General features: G+C 44.0%; 1 protein-coding gene across 2 annotated transcripts in view; it reads left to right on the forward strand.

Moving 5' to 3' along the window:
• The window catches only part of CEP112 (centrosomal protein 112), a 3,147,769-nt gene that overhangs the window by 2,836,812 nt on the left and 289,213 nt on the right, over positions 1 to 21,744 (forward strand). The window contains exons 27-28 of one of the 2 annotated variants that reach the window (XR_011305153.1): positions 3,624 to 3,688; positions 14,988 to 15,058. Coding sequence is in view for 1 of the 2 variants with exons in the window: in XM_069655053.1 (XP_069511154.1) it covers positions 3,624 to 3,688; positions 14,988 to 14,991 (69 nt within the window). In the remaining variant the exon portion in view is untranslated. Of the gene's footprint in view, positions 1 to 3,623; positions 3,689 to 14,987; positions 15,398 to 21,744 lie in introns of those variants that run through there. The other variant, XM_069655053.1, reaches the window with a different exon arrangement.

Genomic DNA, 21,744 nt, shown 5'->3' on the forward strand with positions numbered 1-21,744 from the left:
CATGTTCATCATACTGGATATTTCCTTCAAGGTTAGAACATATGGAAATCTCATGTTGATCTCCTTATACTGCAATCCTAGTAAATTTCAACTTGAAAAAGCTGTTGATATGCTCGGTGAGGCCCTTAACCATGCTCTTTGTAAAGCACCTGATGCAGAAATTCTCATTGGAGGCGATTTCAACTCTTACATTGGGAACTACGGTATCTATAAGGGTTGTAATTCGCACTATTATCAAGCTTCCAGTTTGAAAGGAAAGACTTGGTGTACATTTCTTAAAGCCTGGAACATACACTTAGTTGCCCATACAGACACTATAGTAAGGTTACCTGGAAAAGGGGTAATTCAAGTTCATGGATTGATCACATATTTGCCTCAAACGGGCTATCCGGTTCTTTGACTAAAACAAACACACTTAAGACTGAATTGGGCAACCATGTAATGATCACCACATCCATCATAAACTATTTCACCAGGTGTCCTCCGGTAGCTCTGCTATCTTTAATTCAATGTGATAGACCAGGTGTTTCGATCAAGTGGTCTCCTGCTACATGTAGGAAATGTACATACCTAGTTAATAGAGATTTCTGGAAAGATGATGCACAAACTGCATGGATAATTCTATAATTTTAAAATGGAATTGCGATATGATTGCCACACATTTAGGAAACGATATCTCACTCTACACTGAACAGTATTCCTGGGAATATAATGGAAGTGAATATTCTGTTGAGATCGCTGCCTTAAAAAGAAAGAAAAATGCCGAGATTCGGGTGTTAAAGAAGTCCACGCTGTGCCTCAAGGCATATCTTGCTAAAAAAAATGATTTTATTCATATATACACAAGTGTTTCAAGGTGTGAGGAAGCAGGGGGGGACAAGGGGAGACAGACAACGATCCTACTAGGCCAGGTGTCATTCAGATCGCGCAAGTGCAAAGGGTAGAGGGGTGGGGAAAAGTGCAAGGGGGAAAGTGCCTCAAAATCGTGTGAGTTTGATTCTGGTATTGATAGTGCAGCCTGGACTTCTTTTTTTCTAGCTAAATATGCACTTCCACAAAGTTTTAGAATGTTTGATATGCCTCCTGATAGTCAAACAATTCCTAATATGTGTCCTTGGGGAAAGACAGACATAATTGAGGCTTTTCGTAAATTAAAAAGTTCTAAATGTGCAGGCCCCGATGGCCTGCCTCCCTGTTTAATTAAAGATGACCCTCTATTCTGGTCCTCCTTCTTTCTCACCATATTCCAAGAGATATTCTGCTCTAAAAAGATCTCTGAGTCATGGTTTACTTCAATCATTATCCCACTCCATAAAAAAGGCTCAATTGAAGATCCAAATAACTATCGCCCGATAGCGATCATTGACGTCGCAGCAAAAATATTTGCCTCTTTAATTCTGCTAGAGCTTGAAACGTTTGCACGCAGCCATGATTCCTTGAGTCCATCACAAGTTGGATTTCGTAAAGGGATGGGGACATCCCTTAATGCATGTTTGTTGGCTCATATTATTGCTCATTCCACATGCCCGACAAACAGTCCAGTCTTTGTAGCATCCCTTGATTTGAAAGCTGCTTTTGATGGGGTAATAAGGGGTATATTGTGGGAAAAATTGCAGAAAGCTAAGATCCCCCAATACCTCATTACTCTTATTGAAATGTTGCACTACAACACCAATTTAAAAGTAAGAATCAACAGGGAAGGATCACTTACAGAAGCAATTCCTTCTTTCACAGGGGTCAAACAAGGCTGCAATTTGGCAGCAATACTCTTCAATCTTTATTTAGCTGACATTGAAGAATCATGGAATACTGAGCGATCGTTTGCAATTCGGATTGGAGCCTTCTCCTTGTCCTGGCTCGTATATGCAGATGACATCCTGCTTTTGGATCGGACACAGGCAGGTCTTCAAGCTAAACTTGATTGTTTCATGTTATACTGCTAAAACAATAACCTACTAGTTAACCCACAAAAATCTAATATTATCATTTTTTCAAACAAGAAAAAAGTATGTCAGTTTGGATGGAAAATTGGTTCGTCCCATTGCAACCTCTCTGACTTTACCGTATTTAGGATTAATCCTCTCTAAGAATACCTCCTATAAAAGTACGAAAGAACAATTGATTGCGAAAATATTGCCATTAAAATGTCAAATCAAAATTCTGAAAATTAAACTTTGCAAATTCTCGTTGTCTCCACTTTTGGAATACTATTTGAAAAAAGTGGAAGCCATCCTATTGCACAGAGTTGAGCTTGTTTTACACGATCTGGGGCCCTTCTTGGATCAACTGCAAGGGCAGATTTGGAAAGATGTACTAGGTTTACCGTCATCTTTACCTAATGCTGTGGTCAGACACGAGTTGGGGTTCAACTCACTATTCTCCAGATACAACTGGCGCTTATTAGTGAATTTCCCGAAAATCGTTTCCGATTAGAAACTCGCTATATACTGGATTAAATAGAATGTTAGCAGATAAGACTCCTTCCTCTATGGTGCAATATAAAGTACGAATGTTGTCACTGTTGGACAAGATCAATTGTCCTGTGGAAGATTTTGAACTTTTTCAAGGGAAAATAAAAAAAAAGCTATTTCAATGTGATTGGGCTGATACGTGTGAGAAAATGGTAAGCTATTCCTCATGTGCGTAATATTGTAAATTCACACACAAGCAGATACCGCGCATGTCTTATCTAACACTTTGCCCTTGTTCCAATGTTCGTCGCACCTTGATGCGTTTTCGACTTGACTTATTTCATACTCAATCTAGAACAAAACATTGGCATAAAGATGCACTTGCTCACACTAATGAAATATGTCGCTTTTGTAACCTAGCACAAGAAACTTTAAAACATCTGTTTATTTGCTGCAGCTATTTTGAAATTGTGCGCTGTATAGTTATGAACTCTTTTGTGCAAGCTAATACGAACTTAGCTAGAGAGTGGATATGGATTAAATGTATGTGGGGTTCAACGGACTCATCAATAATTAAAACAACGATCTTGGCAAACATCATTGAGAAAGAATTAGGAAGAGTTCCTTGACTACATAGACCTATGAGTTTGATGATATTAGAAGGATTTGGAATCTAGTTTATTTGTGTACATATTTTAACTTATGATCTAGTCATTTTATGTTTAACATGTGTTAAATTGATTATGTCATGTACATTAATATGTTTTGTTGATGGCTTTTAACTGATTTTGTACTGTTTTGAAGAAATCACAAATTATTTGTAAGGTCTTTATTTTTTGAATAAAAACAAAGAAAGTTTAAAAAAAAATAGGCTAGCATTTAGGGGTCCCCACCAAGAGAATTATACGGTGAGAACCAAGCCAGGCATGGACGCTGGTTGCCTGCATTGGCCAGCAGTGGATGGTATTAATATTGGTGTTATATGCGCACCTTGTGGAAAGTCAAATTATACAAGCTGCTGTAGTAATATACTGTGCTGGGTGCTATGAAGGTTGGTGTTTTTAAATATTACTTCAGTTCCCCCTCCTTTCAGGCCACCCACCCTCACCAGTGTTTTGGGGTTGTAGACCTTAGTGAAAAGAGATAACGTATAATCCTGTCTGCTGATACCTCTCGCTTTGCACACCTGTAATGTCGTGTATCTATTTGTAGGTAAACTTTCTACAGAAGAGAGCCTGCGTCCTCCAGGAAGAGCTGTCCCTTTACAAATCGCGAAGGTAAGTGCTGCGCTTAGCGCTGTCTTTGGGTTAATTTGTACAATTTCACAGCTGCGCGCCTATGCGGCTTGGGCGCTAAACCTTAATTAGGAAACCAAAACAGAATTTCATTTTTAAAGTAGCACTTTGTTTTGCTGTAAACATGCCGTGTCTTGGAGCTCTCGCCCTCCCACACTAACCGCAGTGCTTAGTCAGTGCTCGGCGGGGCTGGATTAAAGCACCTGCAGGTGCCTTGGAGGCCTCGGGTCTCAGGATGAAACAAAGCACCGCGCGCAGCTGGTGGACGAGGCCTAGTCATTTGAAGCCCCAAAGGGGTGACGCAGGCATCGCGCTCACACAGGCCAGAACATCAAAGCGCAGAATCCTTGGCAACTTTCTATCCCTGTCTCCGAAAAGTCCCCACAGTCCAAAATAAATTACACCACTACAAGCGCTTCAGGGGCGGGAGCGGTGGAGAAAGCGTCTTCTGCCCCCCACACCCCCTGCATAAATGATTCATATGGCCATTTGGACAAAGATAAACGGCACGTCTGTGTTATTAACTTCCTTCCCCTTGTATTTGCCATTCAGATATCTCAATCAAGGAATTTTAGGTTCGCAGATGTGGTGCTTGCAGCTTAATTGTGAATGGTGAATAGGGGACGAAGAAAACATATATCAAAGCAACTCTTGCTTGAAGGAAAAGGTGTCATGTGGCCCAAAAGTTCTGAATGAGCAACTTTTCCTTCAGCACCAGTGTTACCGGGGGTTGGTTGATGGCTACACAGCCAGCAGTTGCTCCCCCAACCCTGTCGTATTCAAACTTGTGTTGTCCTCCTCCTTTTTCTGTTTCCCTCTATCAACAGGTTTCTAGTAATCAGCACCCTGGCGCTTGGTGGACATTGTGATGACATGACTGCCTGTGAAGCACTAGTTCCATGGGAGGGTTCCTGTTCCTTGGAGGAAGGTGTCAACCCTCCTCAGATGGGGGCGGGGGGGGTCAAAGAAAAGCTGACTGGGGTGGGGGGGTTCAAAGTGAAGCTGACTGGGATGGACCCAACACGGCTGTCGCGAGTACACATAGGCCAGATAGATGATACACACCAGGCCCTGTTTTGAATTGGCCTCTGCACACCAAGCTATAGCAATAATATGACATCCATTGTGTAATATCGGTAGTCATCATGGCACACCTAGACATGGCTTATATTTGGACTTTAATCTGCAACCAGGCTTCTGGGATACACCATTTTGAAGCTTTGAACCAGAGTTTCAGACAGTTAAAAAGCCACATCTGCCTGTTGGAACTCTGTGCTCCAGCTGCTATGTTCAGGAATGCAATATGACCTTTGAACCTGCCTTATCACTGTAGGACAGCTGCTGGGGATGTTGGGAGATGGTAACAGCACAGTACATGTGTGCATTATGACAGTGGAGTCTGATCAGCAGATCCCACTTTTGGAAAAATAATTACTTGCAGTATTTTATTATTAAAAATAAAAATAGCTCAGGCTAGCCAGCCCTCACCAGATGGCTTTCTGTCAAAGTAAGAATGGGTGTTAAGTTGTCATGTGTTAGTGGTTTAGTTGGTATGTATATTGTATGTTGGAGCATAGAATCTGAGCGTGTTAGTGCGAGCAGCAGTCGGTGGCATAAACTACATCATCTTATCCTTCTCTGTCTGCACCCCTGAGCTTTGTCGAGGAATGTTTGACTGCATAGAGAGGGGCTTTGAAGGGTTTGCAACAGCTTCAGGTTACAGTAGGTGCATGTCCGAGCAGGTGGGATGAATTTCCTCTGAAACTAATGAGTGATCACAGAAGGCTTTTTGGGCAAAATGATTTTTTGCCTGTTGCAGCACAGTTGAAGTGGTTGAGTTGGTTGGGGCTCTACTTGAAGTGTATGCCACCTTGGTGAGCTGATGTACTCTCACCATTCGGGATCTCTGCTTTAATAGGATGGTGAATAGTCAAAGCCAGGATCGGATGCTTGCTCTGGGTAGCTGTTACACAGTCTGATTTTGTAGGTAGGCGTGAACAATGCCCATTGCTATTTGCCCAATGAAGAATGTTTTGCACTGTTGCATTGTTCGGAAGCACTCAGTGAGGAGACACTTGCACTACTGTGGAGGGCTTCACAAGCTTGATGGCTAAGTTGTCTCCAAACAGAAATTTACTATTTACATGCTGGGGCTTGCAGGCTCGCTATTCAAATTTTGTATGGGCCAACAAGTCCAGACGTGCAGGCTGCTGTCGACTAGTTGAAGGATTTGGAAACACTTGGCACCTATGATTTAGGATTCTGTTTTTTAGAGTGTAGTGGGCATACTTGTGCAAAACTGGTATTGCCCCCGCCCTTATAGACTATGCACTGAGTTGGGTGAGGGCCGTGGGAGGTTATAGGGAATAAATGAAGCAAAAGTGAAATACCTTGTTGAGAGTAGCAAAGGAGTTGATGGGCAGTCCCATAAGGAAGCTGGAGCAGTTATCCAGCCTACTGAGGCCCAAAATGGTGTGTTTTTACAGATGGAAAATTGAGATGGGTACATATTTTATGGATCCTCAGAACATTACGCTTTGCAACTATATCATTAGGGGTGATGAAGTGCAAAGGTTTCTGTCACTGTAAAAAATAACCTAAAGATTGGGAGTCTTGGCAGCGATGAGAGGTCAGTTGTAAAGGATATAGGAAAGGTGAGACTGGGAGTGGTATTTGTCCTCGAAGAAGCGGAACCACCACTCCAAGGCTTCACAGGTACCTTCTCCGACCCAATCCTTTTCACCAGAGGAATGGAAGCCTTTCCATTTGAAGATGCTTGACCTCTTCACCAAGGCCCTGGCGCCAGCAGCTCCGGACCGACATCTGCGCCTGAGGCACTGTCTGCTCTAACCGCAGCTGAGCTGATGGATCCCACTGCACTGGGAGGAGCCGGCAGGGAGCCGCAGTACAACACAACAAGATCACGAGAAAGAGGTGCACCTTTCCGTCGGTCCACCCGCATATTTTCCCGGTCCAACAGCACCAGAGTTGCTAAAGAGTTCCTCCCACTCCCAAGAAGGGCATATATGACATGGATGACTTCATGACGAATAGGGGCATGATGCCATTTTTGGTCTGGAGTTTTTCCACCCTAGGTTGGTGAGAGACTTTCCAGAGGAGTTTTACATGGAACAGGGTGACTTGGTGGACCTGGCAGCCAACATGCAGGAAGCAAGTGGCCTGGATACCTTGCCGAAGGTCGACATGGTGCCTGCTGCCACTCCTGGTAAACCACAGGCTACTTTTCAGTGCCTGATGGCAAAGGAAGTCGACACTCTTGTCCTGTCGGCCTCTGCAAGGCCTAAGGTGCAGTTTGACCTGTGCAAAATTCTGGTCTAGAGTCCTAAGAAGGGAACCTTGCTGCCTTTCAATTAGGCTGTGGAGGGGCGCGTGGTGGACCTGTGGACCAAACCATGATCTAACCAAGAAATACAGACCAGCCTTTCTGGACCCCTTATTACTCTCTGGCCATGCTTCTGTGGAGAATGTGATGGTGGTGGCCACTACAGCGAACCTCAAGTCCATGACTTTCTCATTGCTGCCCCCAAATAGGGAGAGCAAATGTAGGATGCATGGGGCAGGAAGATTTTCGGTTCCTTGCGCCTAGGTCTCTGGTAAGTCTACATCTCTTGTGCAATTGCCAAATTCTATTCTGGTCTCTGGTCAGTGTAAACAGAGGTGGAGGAGCACATCCCAGAAATGAAAATATAGGACGGTTTTCTGGCCATTGTTACAGATAGGAAGGCATCTTCCCTTCAAAAATTGTAGTCTGGCCTGGACACCGAAGACTGCATCCCTAGGATGATGGCTACTAGCACCGTCTTGAGATGCTTTTCTTGGCTGAGGACGTTGGCGTTTGCCACTGACATCCGGGAGAAACTCCTGGACATGGTCTTTGATGGCATGAACTTGTTCGCCATAAAGGCTGATGAGTCGCTCCAAAGGTTCCAGGCCTCCAAGGCGACAGGCAAGTCGTTGGGGCTGGCTGTGCAGCAACAGCTTCCTGCGAGTCCGGTGGGCAGAGGCAGGGCTTTTCATCCCTTCGCTAGTTTTTTGTTTTGTTTGTTTTATTTGCTTGTATCACGCACCAAACTCGGAGGTATCTGGGCGTTTTTGCTTGGGGTACAACAATGGTTACAATGGGTACAGACAAACAGAGACGTAAAGTAACAACATTTACATGGAATGTAACAGTGGTTGTAGAAGGAACCAAGAAATACAATTACTGGATAGGTGGTGCAACAAAAAGAGATGGCAGACGGGTACGATGCAGAGACCAGAAGTTAGACTTGTGTTACATATCAAGTTGTATGATTGCAGCAAGCAATTTAAGAGTAATACTAGCTAGTGTGCTGATACCCAGATAGGGATAGGTAGAGGATGTAGAGAGCAGTGTTGAGCACAGGTCAATGATTTGTGAGACAAATCGAATTACACATTTGTAGAAGGTATATACAAGGCTCATAACATAACTTAGGACAGTCTTGAGGTGAGACCCACAAGCTGGTCACCTGTTGATACATATCTAAGCTATGGGCAAAGTCAGGTTTCACAGTTCGGTCAATAATCACAAAGGTTCGTAGTGGCGATTAATTAGACCGGGAGAACAGCCAGGTTTTAACCTTATTCCGGAAGGATAGGAACACATGTTCTGTCATTAAGGCAGGTGGTAAGGTATTCCAGGTCTTGGCTGCTAGCACTGGGAAGCCAGCTCCTCCAGCTTAAGTCGGTTTGAATTTAGGTATGTTGAGGCAATGGGCATAGTTGGCTCTAGTAGGTCTAGTGGAGTCCTTTCTAGCGAATTTGTCGATCAGGTACTTGGGGGCTGAGTTGTTTAGACACTTGTGGGTGATCAGTAATGTTCTGAAGGTGATCCTGTCTTAGATAGGGAGCCACTTGATATTCTGTCGGATTTGTGAGATATGGTTGGAGCGAGGAATATTAAGGGCTGTTCTAAGAGTGTTGTTTTGCAGAACTTGTAGCTTGTGAAGGTTTCTCTGGTTATTGCCTATGTAAAGAGTATTACAATAGCCCAGTTTGGAGAGTAGAAGAGCTCTTGCTAGCGTGATGCAACTGCTAGAGGACAGGAATAGTTTACAAGCGTTTATCAGTTTGGTTGTATAGGCCGTTGATGATGAAGTGGCGTTGACTTGTCTGTGGAGTGACAAGGGGGCGTCAAAGTAAAAACCCCAAGTTTTGGCTTCCTTGTCAACTTTGATGTTGTTACCATCGATGTTGAAGGAAGAGTATTGGGGACCTAACGGCTAAGTCTCAACTTGGATCCAATGAGCAGAAGCTCGGTTTTATCATTGTTGAGACATAACCCATGCTTGGCCATCCATGCTTGGATTTGCTGTAGATTTCATTTAAGAGTATTGAGTCAGAATGATAGACACCTTAGAGTGTGATGAGAATTTGCGTATCGTCTGCATAATTCGTATATGATACGCCAAGGTCATATAAGTGATCGAACAGGAGCTTTGTGAAGATGTTATAGAGGGTAGAGGAGACACATGAGCCTTGTGGGACTTCACATGTGATTGGAGAGGCTTCAGCAGATGCGGTGGGGGAGAATACCCTCATAGATCTGTCAGAGAGGAAGGAATTGACCCATGCTGCGGCTTTGGTGGAGAATGAGGCAGCTGTGGTGAGATGATTTGTTAATATATTGTGGTCGACTAAGTCGAACGCAGCCGACAAGTCAAGTAGGAGGAGTAGGGCTGGCTTACCATTGTCCTTCACCTCATCCATTTGGATTTTTAGATCCAGGAGGCTGTCTCGGTCCCATGTCTGGGTCTGAAACCAGATTGCCGGAGGCCGAGAAGGTTGTTAGCCTCGAGATGGTTTTGTATCTGAATGTAGGCTGCTTTATGTAATATTTCTTAGAAGAAAAGGCACTGTGGTAATTGGTAGGGATATGTGGGTCGAGGTTAGGCTTTTTGAGGAGGGGCAGGACTCAGGCATCTTTGAGCTTTTTGGGGACGGTGCAGGAGGCAAATGAGGCGTTGATAAAGGATATGATGAAGGGGGCAAATTCTTTAGCACCCTCTTTTATGATTGAGGCTGGACAGATGTCACCTTGTCATCTGGACGGCTTAAGGCTCTTTGTAGTAACTGGAATAAATTTTAAGGTTTTACTTTGCTTAGGAATTGTGTGGTAATGGGTGCTAGGTATGGGCTGTGTACTATCTAGGTCCCTGGGTTTGGCTTAGGCAGCCAGGCAGGTTCTTTTTGCTTCCATTTTTGCTTGAAGTAGTGCAGTTTTGCCCAGTAAGGCCTTCTGGATGTTGGTGCACCAGAAAGCGTCTATGTTACACGAGTCTGGTGGGGAAATGGGTGATTCCAGTTCTTTATGGAACAGCTTCTTGATACTGGATTTGGCATTATGGATTCTATTGTTGTAGGCCTCGCTTTTAGTTTTCAGAATGGCAATTTTATAGGCAGTGGAGGCAATCGTGAAATTTTCCTTATTCTTGGTTGATGGTTTTTTTCCCGGTCGCTTCTGCACCTCATTTGGTTTTGCGTAGGGTCTTCAACTCGGACGTGAACCATTTATTAAGATGTGCCAGTGGTTTGGCTTTCCTAAGTTTAAGTGGGGCTATTTGGTCAAGGGCGCTGAGTAGATTCTGATTGTATGAGTCCACCAGTTTAGATGGGTCTAAGTCGGTGGCCATCTGTTGGTTAGTGATAGGTTGAATTAGAGGGAGTATGCTTTCTAGCGTGATTAGGCGATTATTTCTGGTTAAGGCTGGGGGGGCTTGAAGATCCTTGGGGATAGTTTATTTAAAGTCATGGATTTTGAAGTCATGGTCTGACCAAGCACACAGAGAGTTAGAGAGAAATTTTGTATTGCAGTTTAGATCAGCGACCCAGTCTAAGGTTCTGCCTTTGCAATGTGTTAGGTCTGAGATACACAGTGAGAAGCCTAATTCTGTAATAGCATTTTGTAAGGCTAGGGTCTTGGTGTCGAGATTATCATGTCACCTAGAAGCATAATTTGGGAGCAAGGTTTGTTGTTCTGTGAGAGAAGGCAAGTGATGTCTTCCTCAAAGGAGTAAATTGGCCCAGGTGGTCTGTATAAAATATGGATAAGAAGTGTATGTACAGATGAGAGAGGGAGTTTAACAGAGAGATGTTCTCCAGAAGGGAAAGGGAAGCTATCGCATTCTTTAATGCACAGTGTGTTTTTAGCAATGATAGCGACCCCACCCCCTCTACTAGTGGTTCTGTCAGCTCTAATGATGACAAAGTGCTCCGGGACTGCTAGCGTGAGGGAAGGTCCTGCTGCTGGATGTAGCCATGTTTCCTAAGAAGTCTAGTTTGTTGGAGTTGATGAGGTCTGCTATATCTAAGGCATGTGCCGTTAAGGATCTGGCATTGATAAGGGCCCCTTTAACATGGGGGACTTCCGGCAGTGATTGTGAAACGGGGAGGTTAGGCGTAGCGGTTTGGGGTGGCTGAGGAGTGTATGTGTGAAAACCGTCTGTATTGATGGCTTTGGAGTAGGGTTGAAGGCTCTTGTAGTGTGTGGGGCTTTTTGTAGTGGTACGGGAGCCAAGTCTCTTGTTCCTGAGGGAGGTGGAACAGGGTAGATTCATGGTAGTATTAAAGGCATTGTGCAGAAGGTGGTGACGCAACATGGAAGGGTGAAGGTTCATAGGGCCTATGGTACTTGGAATCAGTTTTGAAATACTAGGCGTGTGCATGAGTGTTTTTTTTTCTTCATGTATAGGAATTGATGAGCGGTAGTGATATCGTCATAATGTAAAGGACACTCCGTAAGTTTCCCATGGGTGTAGGGTGTGAGCTTACTATATGCTAGAATCCGGAGATCAAGCATCCTAGTATGGGAGGATGATCAGGCGGTTCTGCCGGGCAGATGTATTAGCTGAGTAGGTCTGGTAGTTCTGTAAACGCAAGCATTATATCGCAGGATAAGAGCAGGCTGGTGTGCATAAAACAGTAGGTGTTGCGAACTGTGAATGAGCTGAGGCTGCGTGGTATTCAAAGGTAGCAGACATGCCTAGGCAGATATCATAAGTGACAGTCAAAGGCTAGTAAGCGTGCACAGTACACAATGGTGGGCTGAGTACAGCGATATGGTTAATCACAAGTACTAAGTACAGCAATGACGTTAATCTCAATGATAGGCTATGGGCTTAGCAAAGGTACACAGTGGTAGGCTATATGCAGTGATATTGTTAGAAATCGTAGTAGGATATCTACGTCATATAGAATTGGACTTACGTACGGCACTTAAGAAGAGTAGGAATCAACTGCATGCCAACGAGGTGCTATCTACAAAGGTGACCCAGATGTGGTACATTAGTCCATAAGAGTCATGCCTGTAGTTGGTGTGTGTTTTTTTTTTTTTTTTGCGACCGTGCACTCAGATTTTCAATGCGATAGTAAGCTGTGATAGAGAGGCATGGATTGTGTGGTGCTAGGGCAGTATACCTGATAGATTGCAACAGGTGCTTGCTGGTAGGTAAGGTTGTGGATAGCTGCTACGGGCAAGCATATGGAAGCAGGCATGCTCACCTCAGACGTGGAGGTGAACGCACCACCGTCGCTAACCGGAACAAATGGGGATAAACAGGGCCTTGAGTGTGGGCCTTAGGTGGGAGGCCGGCGTTCGCCTGCCAGCTTCCTATTGGCCGCCTTTTGTATCCTAGTCCTTCAATCCCGTTAGAGGTTACGGCATGGCCAGGAAGCAGACAGCACTCCGATGCCGAAATGCCTGCTGGCCATATTGGAACGCTGCCGGTATCTGGGGCACACGTGGCAACAACAAAGAAAAAGCAGGTTTTCAACTAAACGGTGCACTTTGCAGGGCTTAAAAGCGGAGAAGCTGCTGAAGGTGCAGCAATGGAAATAATGGTGCTGCAAATGTAGATGTTAGGATTATTTGCACAAATCCTAACTCTGTGCAGCTAAATAGCTGTGAACAGCCCCAAAGGGGATACTTAGCTCAGATGCAGGTGGGAGACCGTCCGTGGGTCCCTTGTTCCGACGGCAACACTGTAGATGGCTCTTCTTCCATGTAGGAGGCTGCAAGCAGGAGTGGCTGGAGGTACGAGGGGGCCTGAGTGTGGGCCTTAGGTGGCAGGCCGGCGTTCGCCTGCCGGCCTCCTATTGGCCGCCTTTTGTATGCTAGTCTTCCGATTCCCTTGGAGTTTACGGCATGGCCAAGAAGCAGGCTGCACTCCGGTACCGAAATGCCTGGTGGCCATATTGGAACACTGCCGGTATCTTTGGCACACGTGGCAAAAACAAAGAAAAAGCAGGATTGCAATCAAACGGTGCACTTTGCAGGGTTTAAAAGAGGAGAAGTTGCTAAAGGCGCAGCAATGGAAATAAAGGTGCCTCAAACGTGGCTGTTAGGATTATTTGCACAAATCCTAACTCTGCACAGCTGAATAGCCGCAATCAGCCCCAAAAGGGGTACCTATCTCAGATGCAGGTGGGAGACCCTCAGTGGTTCTCTTATTCCGACGGCGACACTGTAGATGGCTCGTCTTCCATGTAGGAGGCTGCAAGCAGGAGTGACGCCCAAAGGGGTAGAGGTTAGTCTTCCTCAGGCCGGCAAGGACAACAATGTCCCAACAAGGGCAGAGGAATGCGGTGCACCTAGCAGAGGTGCTTCCTGCTCCTCTGTGCCCTCCGCAAACCCCAGCGCGAATCCTCTGCTAAGCAGATGCCGGACATTCATCCCCTGTGGGGGGGCAGGATATCCCAGTTTGGTGAGGAATGGAGAAATATCACTTAGGCTGCTTGGCTTTTGCAGGTCATCCAGCAGGGAAACTGCCTCTCTTTGCCTCTTGCCCTCCAGACCACTCCCCTTGCCACCACCTCTTACCTCCGCAACCTCTCCTGCTGGAGGAGATCCGACTACTCCTGACAAAAGGGGCCATAGACATGGGACCCTGTTCAGAAGAAGGCAGGGGTTGGTACTCAACTTACTTTCTGGTGCTGAAGAAGGATGGGCGTCTGAGACCCATAATGGATCTGCGGCTTCTGAACATGTACTTGCGCAAAGACCGGTTCAAGACGGACACGCAAGCCCAGACCCTCCAGGCCCTGGACTTGAACGACTTGCTAGTTTCCCCAAGATTTCCAGCATGCTTACTTTCATGTGGCTATTCACAGGAAGCACAGCAAGTACCTGAGAATTAAAGTGGGGAACTGTCATTGCCATTTGGAGGTCCAACCTTTTGTTCTTTCTTCGACACCCTGGTTGTTCCCCACGCTGCTAGCATTAGTGGCTGTTTGCGTCTATTTGACCTAAAATATTTGACCTAATCACATTTGATCGAATTTATTTGAAGTTTTCTTTGTTTTACAATGCGGGGGAAGGCCGACCGCAAACCCCCCACTTCTCCTCAACCTAATCATACCCTTACCCACCCGCATATATATTTACTAAAATTTGACTGAAAAAAAGGTCAAAGAAATTTGATCAAATGTTTTTAGGTCAATTATGCTAATACCTTAGTGGCGGCTCACCTCAAGGGGGAAGGCATTTGTGTCTTTCCCTACCTGCGTGACTGGCTCGTCCGAGCCCGTTCACCAGTTCTAGCATCAGCACTTCTGTACAAGACATGCAGCCTGTTGCTGTCAGAATCCAGAAGAAAACCGCAGAAGCTGCTGGTCCCATGAGCCCCCTGAAGTGTTCGGCGGACAGCCTATGTACTTCTCACTCCTAAATGAAAGGGGAATGGGACAAAATATTAAACCAGATCCTCGCCTCCGACTTCTTAAGAAACAAAACCTGAAACGAGATTAGCTTAACATTACTAGATTGCTCTCGATGCTCTTCCCCACCTTGTTCTCCGTTCCACTTTGTTACCTTTAACATACCTGAAAACACTTGCTAAATTCCCTAGGGGTTGTGCCGAGTAAATTACTTTACTATTTTTCACAGTCTGATTTCCTTCTTGCATTCTTCCTCTTTTATGTTGTAAATCTTACAAGACTCTTCACTTGTCAACTAGATATTCTTTTCTTGGAAAGGAAATGAAGTCTATGTCACTCTTGAAAGGATTGCATTATTTCGCTGCGTTGAACACTTTGTAAAACATATGCAACTGTATGCAAGCCCTAATTCCTATTGCTTCTGTGCTAGTTCTCCTTTATTTCTTTTGAAAATACGCTAACTGTAAGTAGAGTTCTTCTTTACTCTTCTTCTCCTTTAACTCAAAATGTTTGTTGTGATTAGTGATCAAAGCAACTTGACATAATTGCTAGGTGGTGATATTGAAGCCTGTTTTTTCCCCCACAGATAAACAGCAGATGGCAGCATTTTGTACACCTATGCACAGGCTTGAAGACCCAGACCCTTTAAAATAAACTGTGAGATTGATCATTGCTTTTGCTATGAAACACTGTGATTTAAAAATATGAAACATTAACTATGCATGTCAGTATTTTTTATAAAACAGTTTTTCTTGATTACTACATTATTTTACACATACTGTATTTTTTATTATGAACATTTGTACATGAATCAATTTTATTTATTGAGGAAAGCAATTTTCCAGTGAATGTGCGTTTTATTGCTTATATACTATTTAACCATGTTAATAGAATCAAGTTTATATTTGTATAATATTGACCTAAAATATGTTTACATTTTGCACAGTTTTCATGTTCCAGTGTCACCAAATCATATTAAAATATTATTTTATATTCTTTGGTTTTTGCATTGTTCATTTTTCTTTTCCACCTTACTGTCTAGCATTGTACGCATGGATACTGTTGTGCAAGTGGTTTCTGCCCTGAGTGCGAATGGCCCCAAATCTTACTTCCCCAGCCACTCGCTCTCATTTTCACGTCGTATGATTTCCATGCTTTCAAGAAAATTACGGCTCTGTTGATATTGGTTGTTTATATTATGGTGTGTATGTGTAAAAAAAACAAGCCTGACCTCCCTGCTTGTCAGTTAATTTGCACAATACGGATCTTGGGCCCAAATGTCACTGAAGTGCGAGAAAAGTGCCTTCATGTTGCTCTGACATCAATGGTATTCCTCCAACTGGTCTCAAGAAGCTGACATCAAATGGGAGAGTTTGAGATGCAGTCCAAGATGAATATGTTGTGTTAATCGGCAGTGACCCCTCTATTCCATAGTTCCATAGTCTCCATGAGAGCAATGTTAAATATTTGGCTGTCTCATGTGGGCGGGTGGCGTAAATCTGTGCCGCTACTTCCTACATCATGAGCGAACAGCAAGACCAAAGCTCAAGTTATAGAACTCTGTCAACCAACCCTGTGAGTAAGATGGACTGGTCTACAGGGAAATTGTTTGATTGCCAAACGGGAAAGATGGTAGCGCTGGGAGAGGCCATTCACAAGCAGTCGTCCGATTTCCTAGTTGACTACGCCACTTCTCTGAGAATGCCATCATCCAGGCTCAAATATTGCCTGGAGAAGAAACTTAACTTCCCGTGCCAAAAATATTGGCCACACAGAAGCTAAGCTTTCCCTTGGTGTTGATATTAAGCAGTGTCTAGTTTTTGTAGATTTCCGTTATGTAGAGTCGCTTTTGGATGAGATTGGCCATACCACTAAAGCGAGGGAAGGACTGCAGTAGTATGAATTATCCAGAAATGTACCAATTTTCCCTGCTCCCGTTCTCCACCACACACCTTCCAACCCTTATTTCTCCCATTGGCCTGTTGAGTTCAAATAAACTTTATTAACACAAATGCATTAGACATACCGCTCTTCTCTTTCATTGCTCAAGGAAGACAGGGAAGCCTTAATTGATGTGCTGCATTTACAAGCTGGTTTACTTAACTACAAATAAGTAACAAAACAATATGCTTCTGTATGAATACATAGATTTTAACTTTGCTTCCCAAATATAGTAATTTCAGTGAGTCATTTACTGCAATTTAATCAGAGGCCCTGAAGAAACACAATGCAAAGGCAATAGGAGTTGGTTGATCGGCAGAAAAGGGAAGTGTCACTCGTGCGGTTAGCAACGCAACACGAGCAACGCAGCTATTAAGGTTCCATCCTTCGAACAACAGGTTGGTGATCCACAGCCACTTTTCTGTGGCCAAGACAGGAATGAACAAGATTGATGTTCCGTTTCTACCTGCTACTTTTTAAAGAGAATAAAACATTCCACAAGTACGGCAGAGAGTGAAGTGATGACAGTACTCCCCTGGGGCTACTACGACCCCGACGTCCACATTTCTAGATCCTACCATGACCTGGATCATATATCCAGCATTTTCTAACTCAACATTGTGGTTCTCATTCGCTCCTTCACCAAGTCCATGTCCTGATGAGGCCTGACCAATAAAAAACGCGAGCGCAAGAGAGTAAATGCCGTGTACCTAGAGGCCGAAAAATGTGCCGGCGATTTTCATAAGATTGACTTGTGCCATAAGAGATACTGTATATTATACGATCAAATTCACCCAAGTATCGGGGTATTGCAAACATCAAAGTGATGCTATCACCTTTCTTTCACAAGTCACCCTTTACTAACCATCAGTCACTTTGAAGAAATCAATGCAGAGTGTATAATTTTATCCTGTCCCATGATTGTCTGTATGTTAAGGTTTTTGTAATTTGTTTGGAATAAAATGGGATATTTTTGCATATATATTTTTGGCACTCTATGATTTTTTGACCGAATAAGGAGGTAATTCCGAAATTAGTTAAGTGTGCACACACACAGGTGATAAGTGCAAAGGAAGGGGTAACTAGTTTTCTATCTTGTTTCGTGGTGCTAATACTGCACTTTCAACCTGGAGTTTATACAAAGGCACACATTTAGGCCGAATTAACCGACTTGAGAAGGCCATGGGGCTCTTATCTGGGGCAAATCTGAAGGGTAGTGAGGCATGGATCAGCCATCTCCATGGGATAGGGTCCTTGATTGAGCTTCCCCACAGAGGTCTGCAGAAACTAATGGGTGGCATACTGGAAGCAGGAAGAAACATGGAGTGGGATATGCCATGCAAAGAGGTGCAAAATTAACTGAATACCCAACTGATATCGATCAGAGGAGATGTGCAACACAATAGCTGGCCCGCCTATGGCAATGGAGAAACTTCTGAAGTACACTGGTTGGTACTGTGAAGATAAAGAGTGTTCGTTTACAGCACATAGGGCGATCCAAGGACTTTGGGTGCTGGCTAGCAGAATACTGCCGAGATTGTGGGCAATATGCACATGGGAATGGTTGACACACCATAAAATTTGGGAAATCAAACTATCCAACAATGCCTCTAGATACCTGATCTCTTCCCCGGGTATGACAGCTACACTGCAGGGGTACCGCTCTTTACAGTGACTCACGAGCATGCATGTCGTTTGCCCCTGAACCTGTACAGCTGAGTTAGAGATGAGTAGGGCCCCTTCCACCTGGGGGCCAGAGTAGTCTTTGGTGGGCCGTTATCAGGACTCTGTCACCGAGTAGTATGGAATGACCTGCAGAGTCTGGTTCCCTTGGCTGGACAGCCTGAAACTGAATGAGACTGACAGAAGACATTAATGTCTTGACATATTCCAACAATTGATCATCAGTTAATTACAAATTATCTGACACAATTTTCACTGGTGGTGCTACAGGCAATCTCATAGGTTTTCCATAGAGGATTTCATACAGACTTAACCCAGCTTTCTTGGCGGATGTACATCTCATGCTGAACAGAACTAGTGGGAGGGTTTCTATCCACTTCAACCCTGTCTCCTGGCACAGTTTGGCCAATTTATTTTTCAAAACCATGTTTCCTGCTGTCTACTGCCCCTGCTAACTGTGGGTGGTGAGGGCAATGCAAATAATTCTGATCCTTCAAAGTGGACAACATTGTTTTAATTAAGTTGTTGATAAAGTGAGTTCCTCATTCGCTTTTAATACATACAGGTATCCCAAAGCTGGGCACAAATTCCTGAATCAGTATTTTTGCGACAGTCATTGTTTCTGCATTTCACAAGGGTGAGCTTCCACCCATCCTGAAAAACATCCACTAATGCTAGCAGGTATTTCCACTGATTATATTTTGGCAGTTGTACAAAATCAATCTATAACCGCATAAATGGGCATACGGTGGAGGATGCACCCGTGATCTATTCAGCACACTTTTCCCCTCAATATTCTGTAAAGATACTACACATCTTTGACAAACCAGGATTGTATCACTAGCTTTGTCATTCCATCCCTTCCAACATGTGCCTACTCATGATACATCCTGATTAGGTATGACACTAGTATTTTTGGAGCCACCTACCAACACTGTTTATCTCGCTATAGAGTTCTCATGCAACGGCACCTCTTTTGGATACACCTATCCTTTCCATCGGATGGCGGATTCTCGTGCATATGCGTGATGTCTTCTAACCTTTTATACAGGAGGTCCTCCTGCACTGTTTGCACTGGCACATGTACACATTATTGCCCTCTAAGGTGGCAGCCAATTTGACAGTTCAATCAGCAAAACCATTTCCACAACTAATAGGGTCATCCAGTGCGTGGTGGACGGCACACTTGATCATAGCAATTTGCTCAGGTAACATTATGTCATATTAAAGGTCTTATACATAATGGCTGTTTTTTAAGGGGGTAACAGTTGAAGTCATGAAACCCCTCTGCTTCCAGAGTTGACCAAAGTCATGAGCTATGCCAAATGGGTATCATGAATGGGTATAAACATGTCAATAGATTGCTAAGCTGCCAATCGGCAAGCTCCTTTAAGGTCCACTAATTTGGCCTCCTGTGCTGACGTCACCTGGGGCAGTTTGCCACTCTCCACTACTTCTGCGGATGCGCATACCACATACCCTGAGACCAACTACCCATTCTGATTTCTGAAACACGACACGTCAATAAAGTGCTCGACATCTGGATCTGGCAGTGGTAGCTAGTGCAGGTCTCCGCAGGGCATTACCAGACAGCCCGTCACTGACACACAGTTGTGTGGGGTGGAATCGTGTGCCTCTCCCTCCCGTGGGGTGGGTAAGAATGATGTTTGTTTTAGGACTGAGCAACCTGGTCAAGGTAATGTTGGAGAGTTTAGTAAAAGTATTTCATATTTGCTAGCTTTCGAGACCGACATGTGCCAAGTCTTTATCTTCAATAATAGCGATAACACTGCATGTGGAACAGCTACCTCTAGAGGTGACCCCATTACAAAAATCTCACTTTGTTCCACTGCCAGAGCTGCAGCAGCTAGTGATCGTAGACAAGGCAGCATTTCAGCCGCAACTGGGACAAACTCTTTACTGTTATAAGCTGCAGGTCTATATTGGATCCTGTGTTTCGGGCTAAGGACAGCCAGAGAAAACCCCTATTTCGTCCACTGCAATGGTGCTACTGTGTTCAGTCGGGTATAGTCCTAGTGGCTTAACTATTTTGGCAAATCCAGTAATCCATTGATAACAGTAGCCTAATGGCCATAAGAAAGCTTGCATTTGTGTTATATTCTGAGGTTGTGGTATATTATAAACGGTTCCATGTCATTTCCACGAAATACATTCTTTCGTGGTAATTTAATTCATGGAAATCGTTTCAAATTTTAACTTAGAGGTTTTTTAATGGACGGTTCCCCTCCCCCAAAACCCCCTTTATTACCACCCATACTCTAACCTCTCTGCATCCTCCTCTACCCCCTAACCCACAAATATATATATATATTTTTCAAAGTAATTCAAAGTAATTTCCACACAGTAAATTACCACAAAGTAATTTGATGCGTGAAAACAACCGAACACCATTATAAAATATCTCTTTCAGAGAAGCAGATATCATCCAACATCCCTTCATAATGTCATGTCCAAGATAATGCACCTTGGGGGCATATAATTGTAGCTTCTTCTTCAAAGCCTAATACCCTTTCTCTTCCAATGCGGTTTACAGGAATGTGGTATCTTCTTTACAAGCCTCTTATGAGGGAGAGGCGATAAACAAATGTTAAACGTATTGTATCAATATGGACTTCCTTGGCAATTTTATATCATCCAAATCTTTATTTCATTGTTGTGAAAGGAGGGTTGGGGCCTCTGTATATGCCTGGGCCAAATAGGTCAACATGTACTAGAGCCCTATGTGCCAAAATGCAAACATGTACTGACTATATCCTTATGTGTAGTGTGGCGACAAGGAATGAAGAGACTGACCAAGTGGTGCCTTGGTGGTTGCTGTAGACTTTTTTTAAATGAAAAAACAAACCTATCTATCCCTACCTCTAAGGGGATTTCCCTAACTAAACTAAATACACTCTGGTGCTTGTATGTGTGAGTCAAAAAAGGCACTGTCACATTCACAAAGGCTCCTATTCTATCCCTGTCACTACAAAAAAACACCATAAAGTCCAGCTACTGTTTGGTTTGTAATCCAGGAGAATGACTCCCTTCGCCTGGATGCAAAGCATCCAAATGCCTCTCAAGTAGTTGAAAGCAAATGTTCCATAAATGTTCTGGGTTCTCCGTAACCCAACAGAAAATCAAATATAAAGTTATTGTGGGGCTAGGAGAATGACTCTGATCGCCTAGATGGTTCTCCAATGTCTTTCACAGTTCTTAATATGATTTGTAGCTCCCTTATTGAGGTTTTGCACATCTCTTTATCTGCCCCACTAGGGCGATGAAGCTGTTACTGGAGTCCCTCCTGACTCTCCAGCACCACACATTTGTGGAATTGGACTGGGAATTGTATCACAAAAATGGCTTACTCTTTTGTTATTTCTTTAGGGCTTTACAGTCTAGGATTCTCGATTCGCCTGGCTTTTCAAGTGAAAACAAATGACAACGGCTTTTCTTCTTATCTTGAGGAAGACAAAGTTAAAGTCATAAACTGAAAAGACAGGACTCTTGGTAGGCTCTGGTTTTCGCCAATCATCAATGTGTAATAGACTGATGACAGAAGATGATTCAGGGTTTGCTTTATGGACCAGCCCTAGATGATTCTGAGTTGTGCCCAGGAGGACTTCTACATCACAATCAGTTATTGCGCTTGTGAGAACTCTGTTGAAGTGGGAAAAGTGAACAAAAGGCTCCCACCAATCCCCTCTCAACCCTGGCCT

The sequence above is a fragment of the Ambystoma mexicanum genome, chromosome 3q, assembly GCF_040938575.1.
Source record: "Ambystoma mexicanum isolate Mex_15411 chromosome 3q, UKY_AmexF1_1, whole genome shotgun sequence".
In the NCBI taxonomy this organism is placed as follows: Eukaryota; Metazoa; Chordata; class Amphibia; order Caudata; family Ambystomatidae; genus Ambystoma; species Ambystoma mexicanum.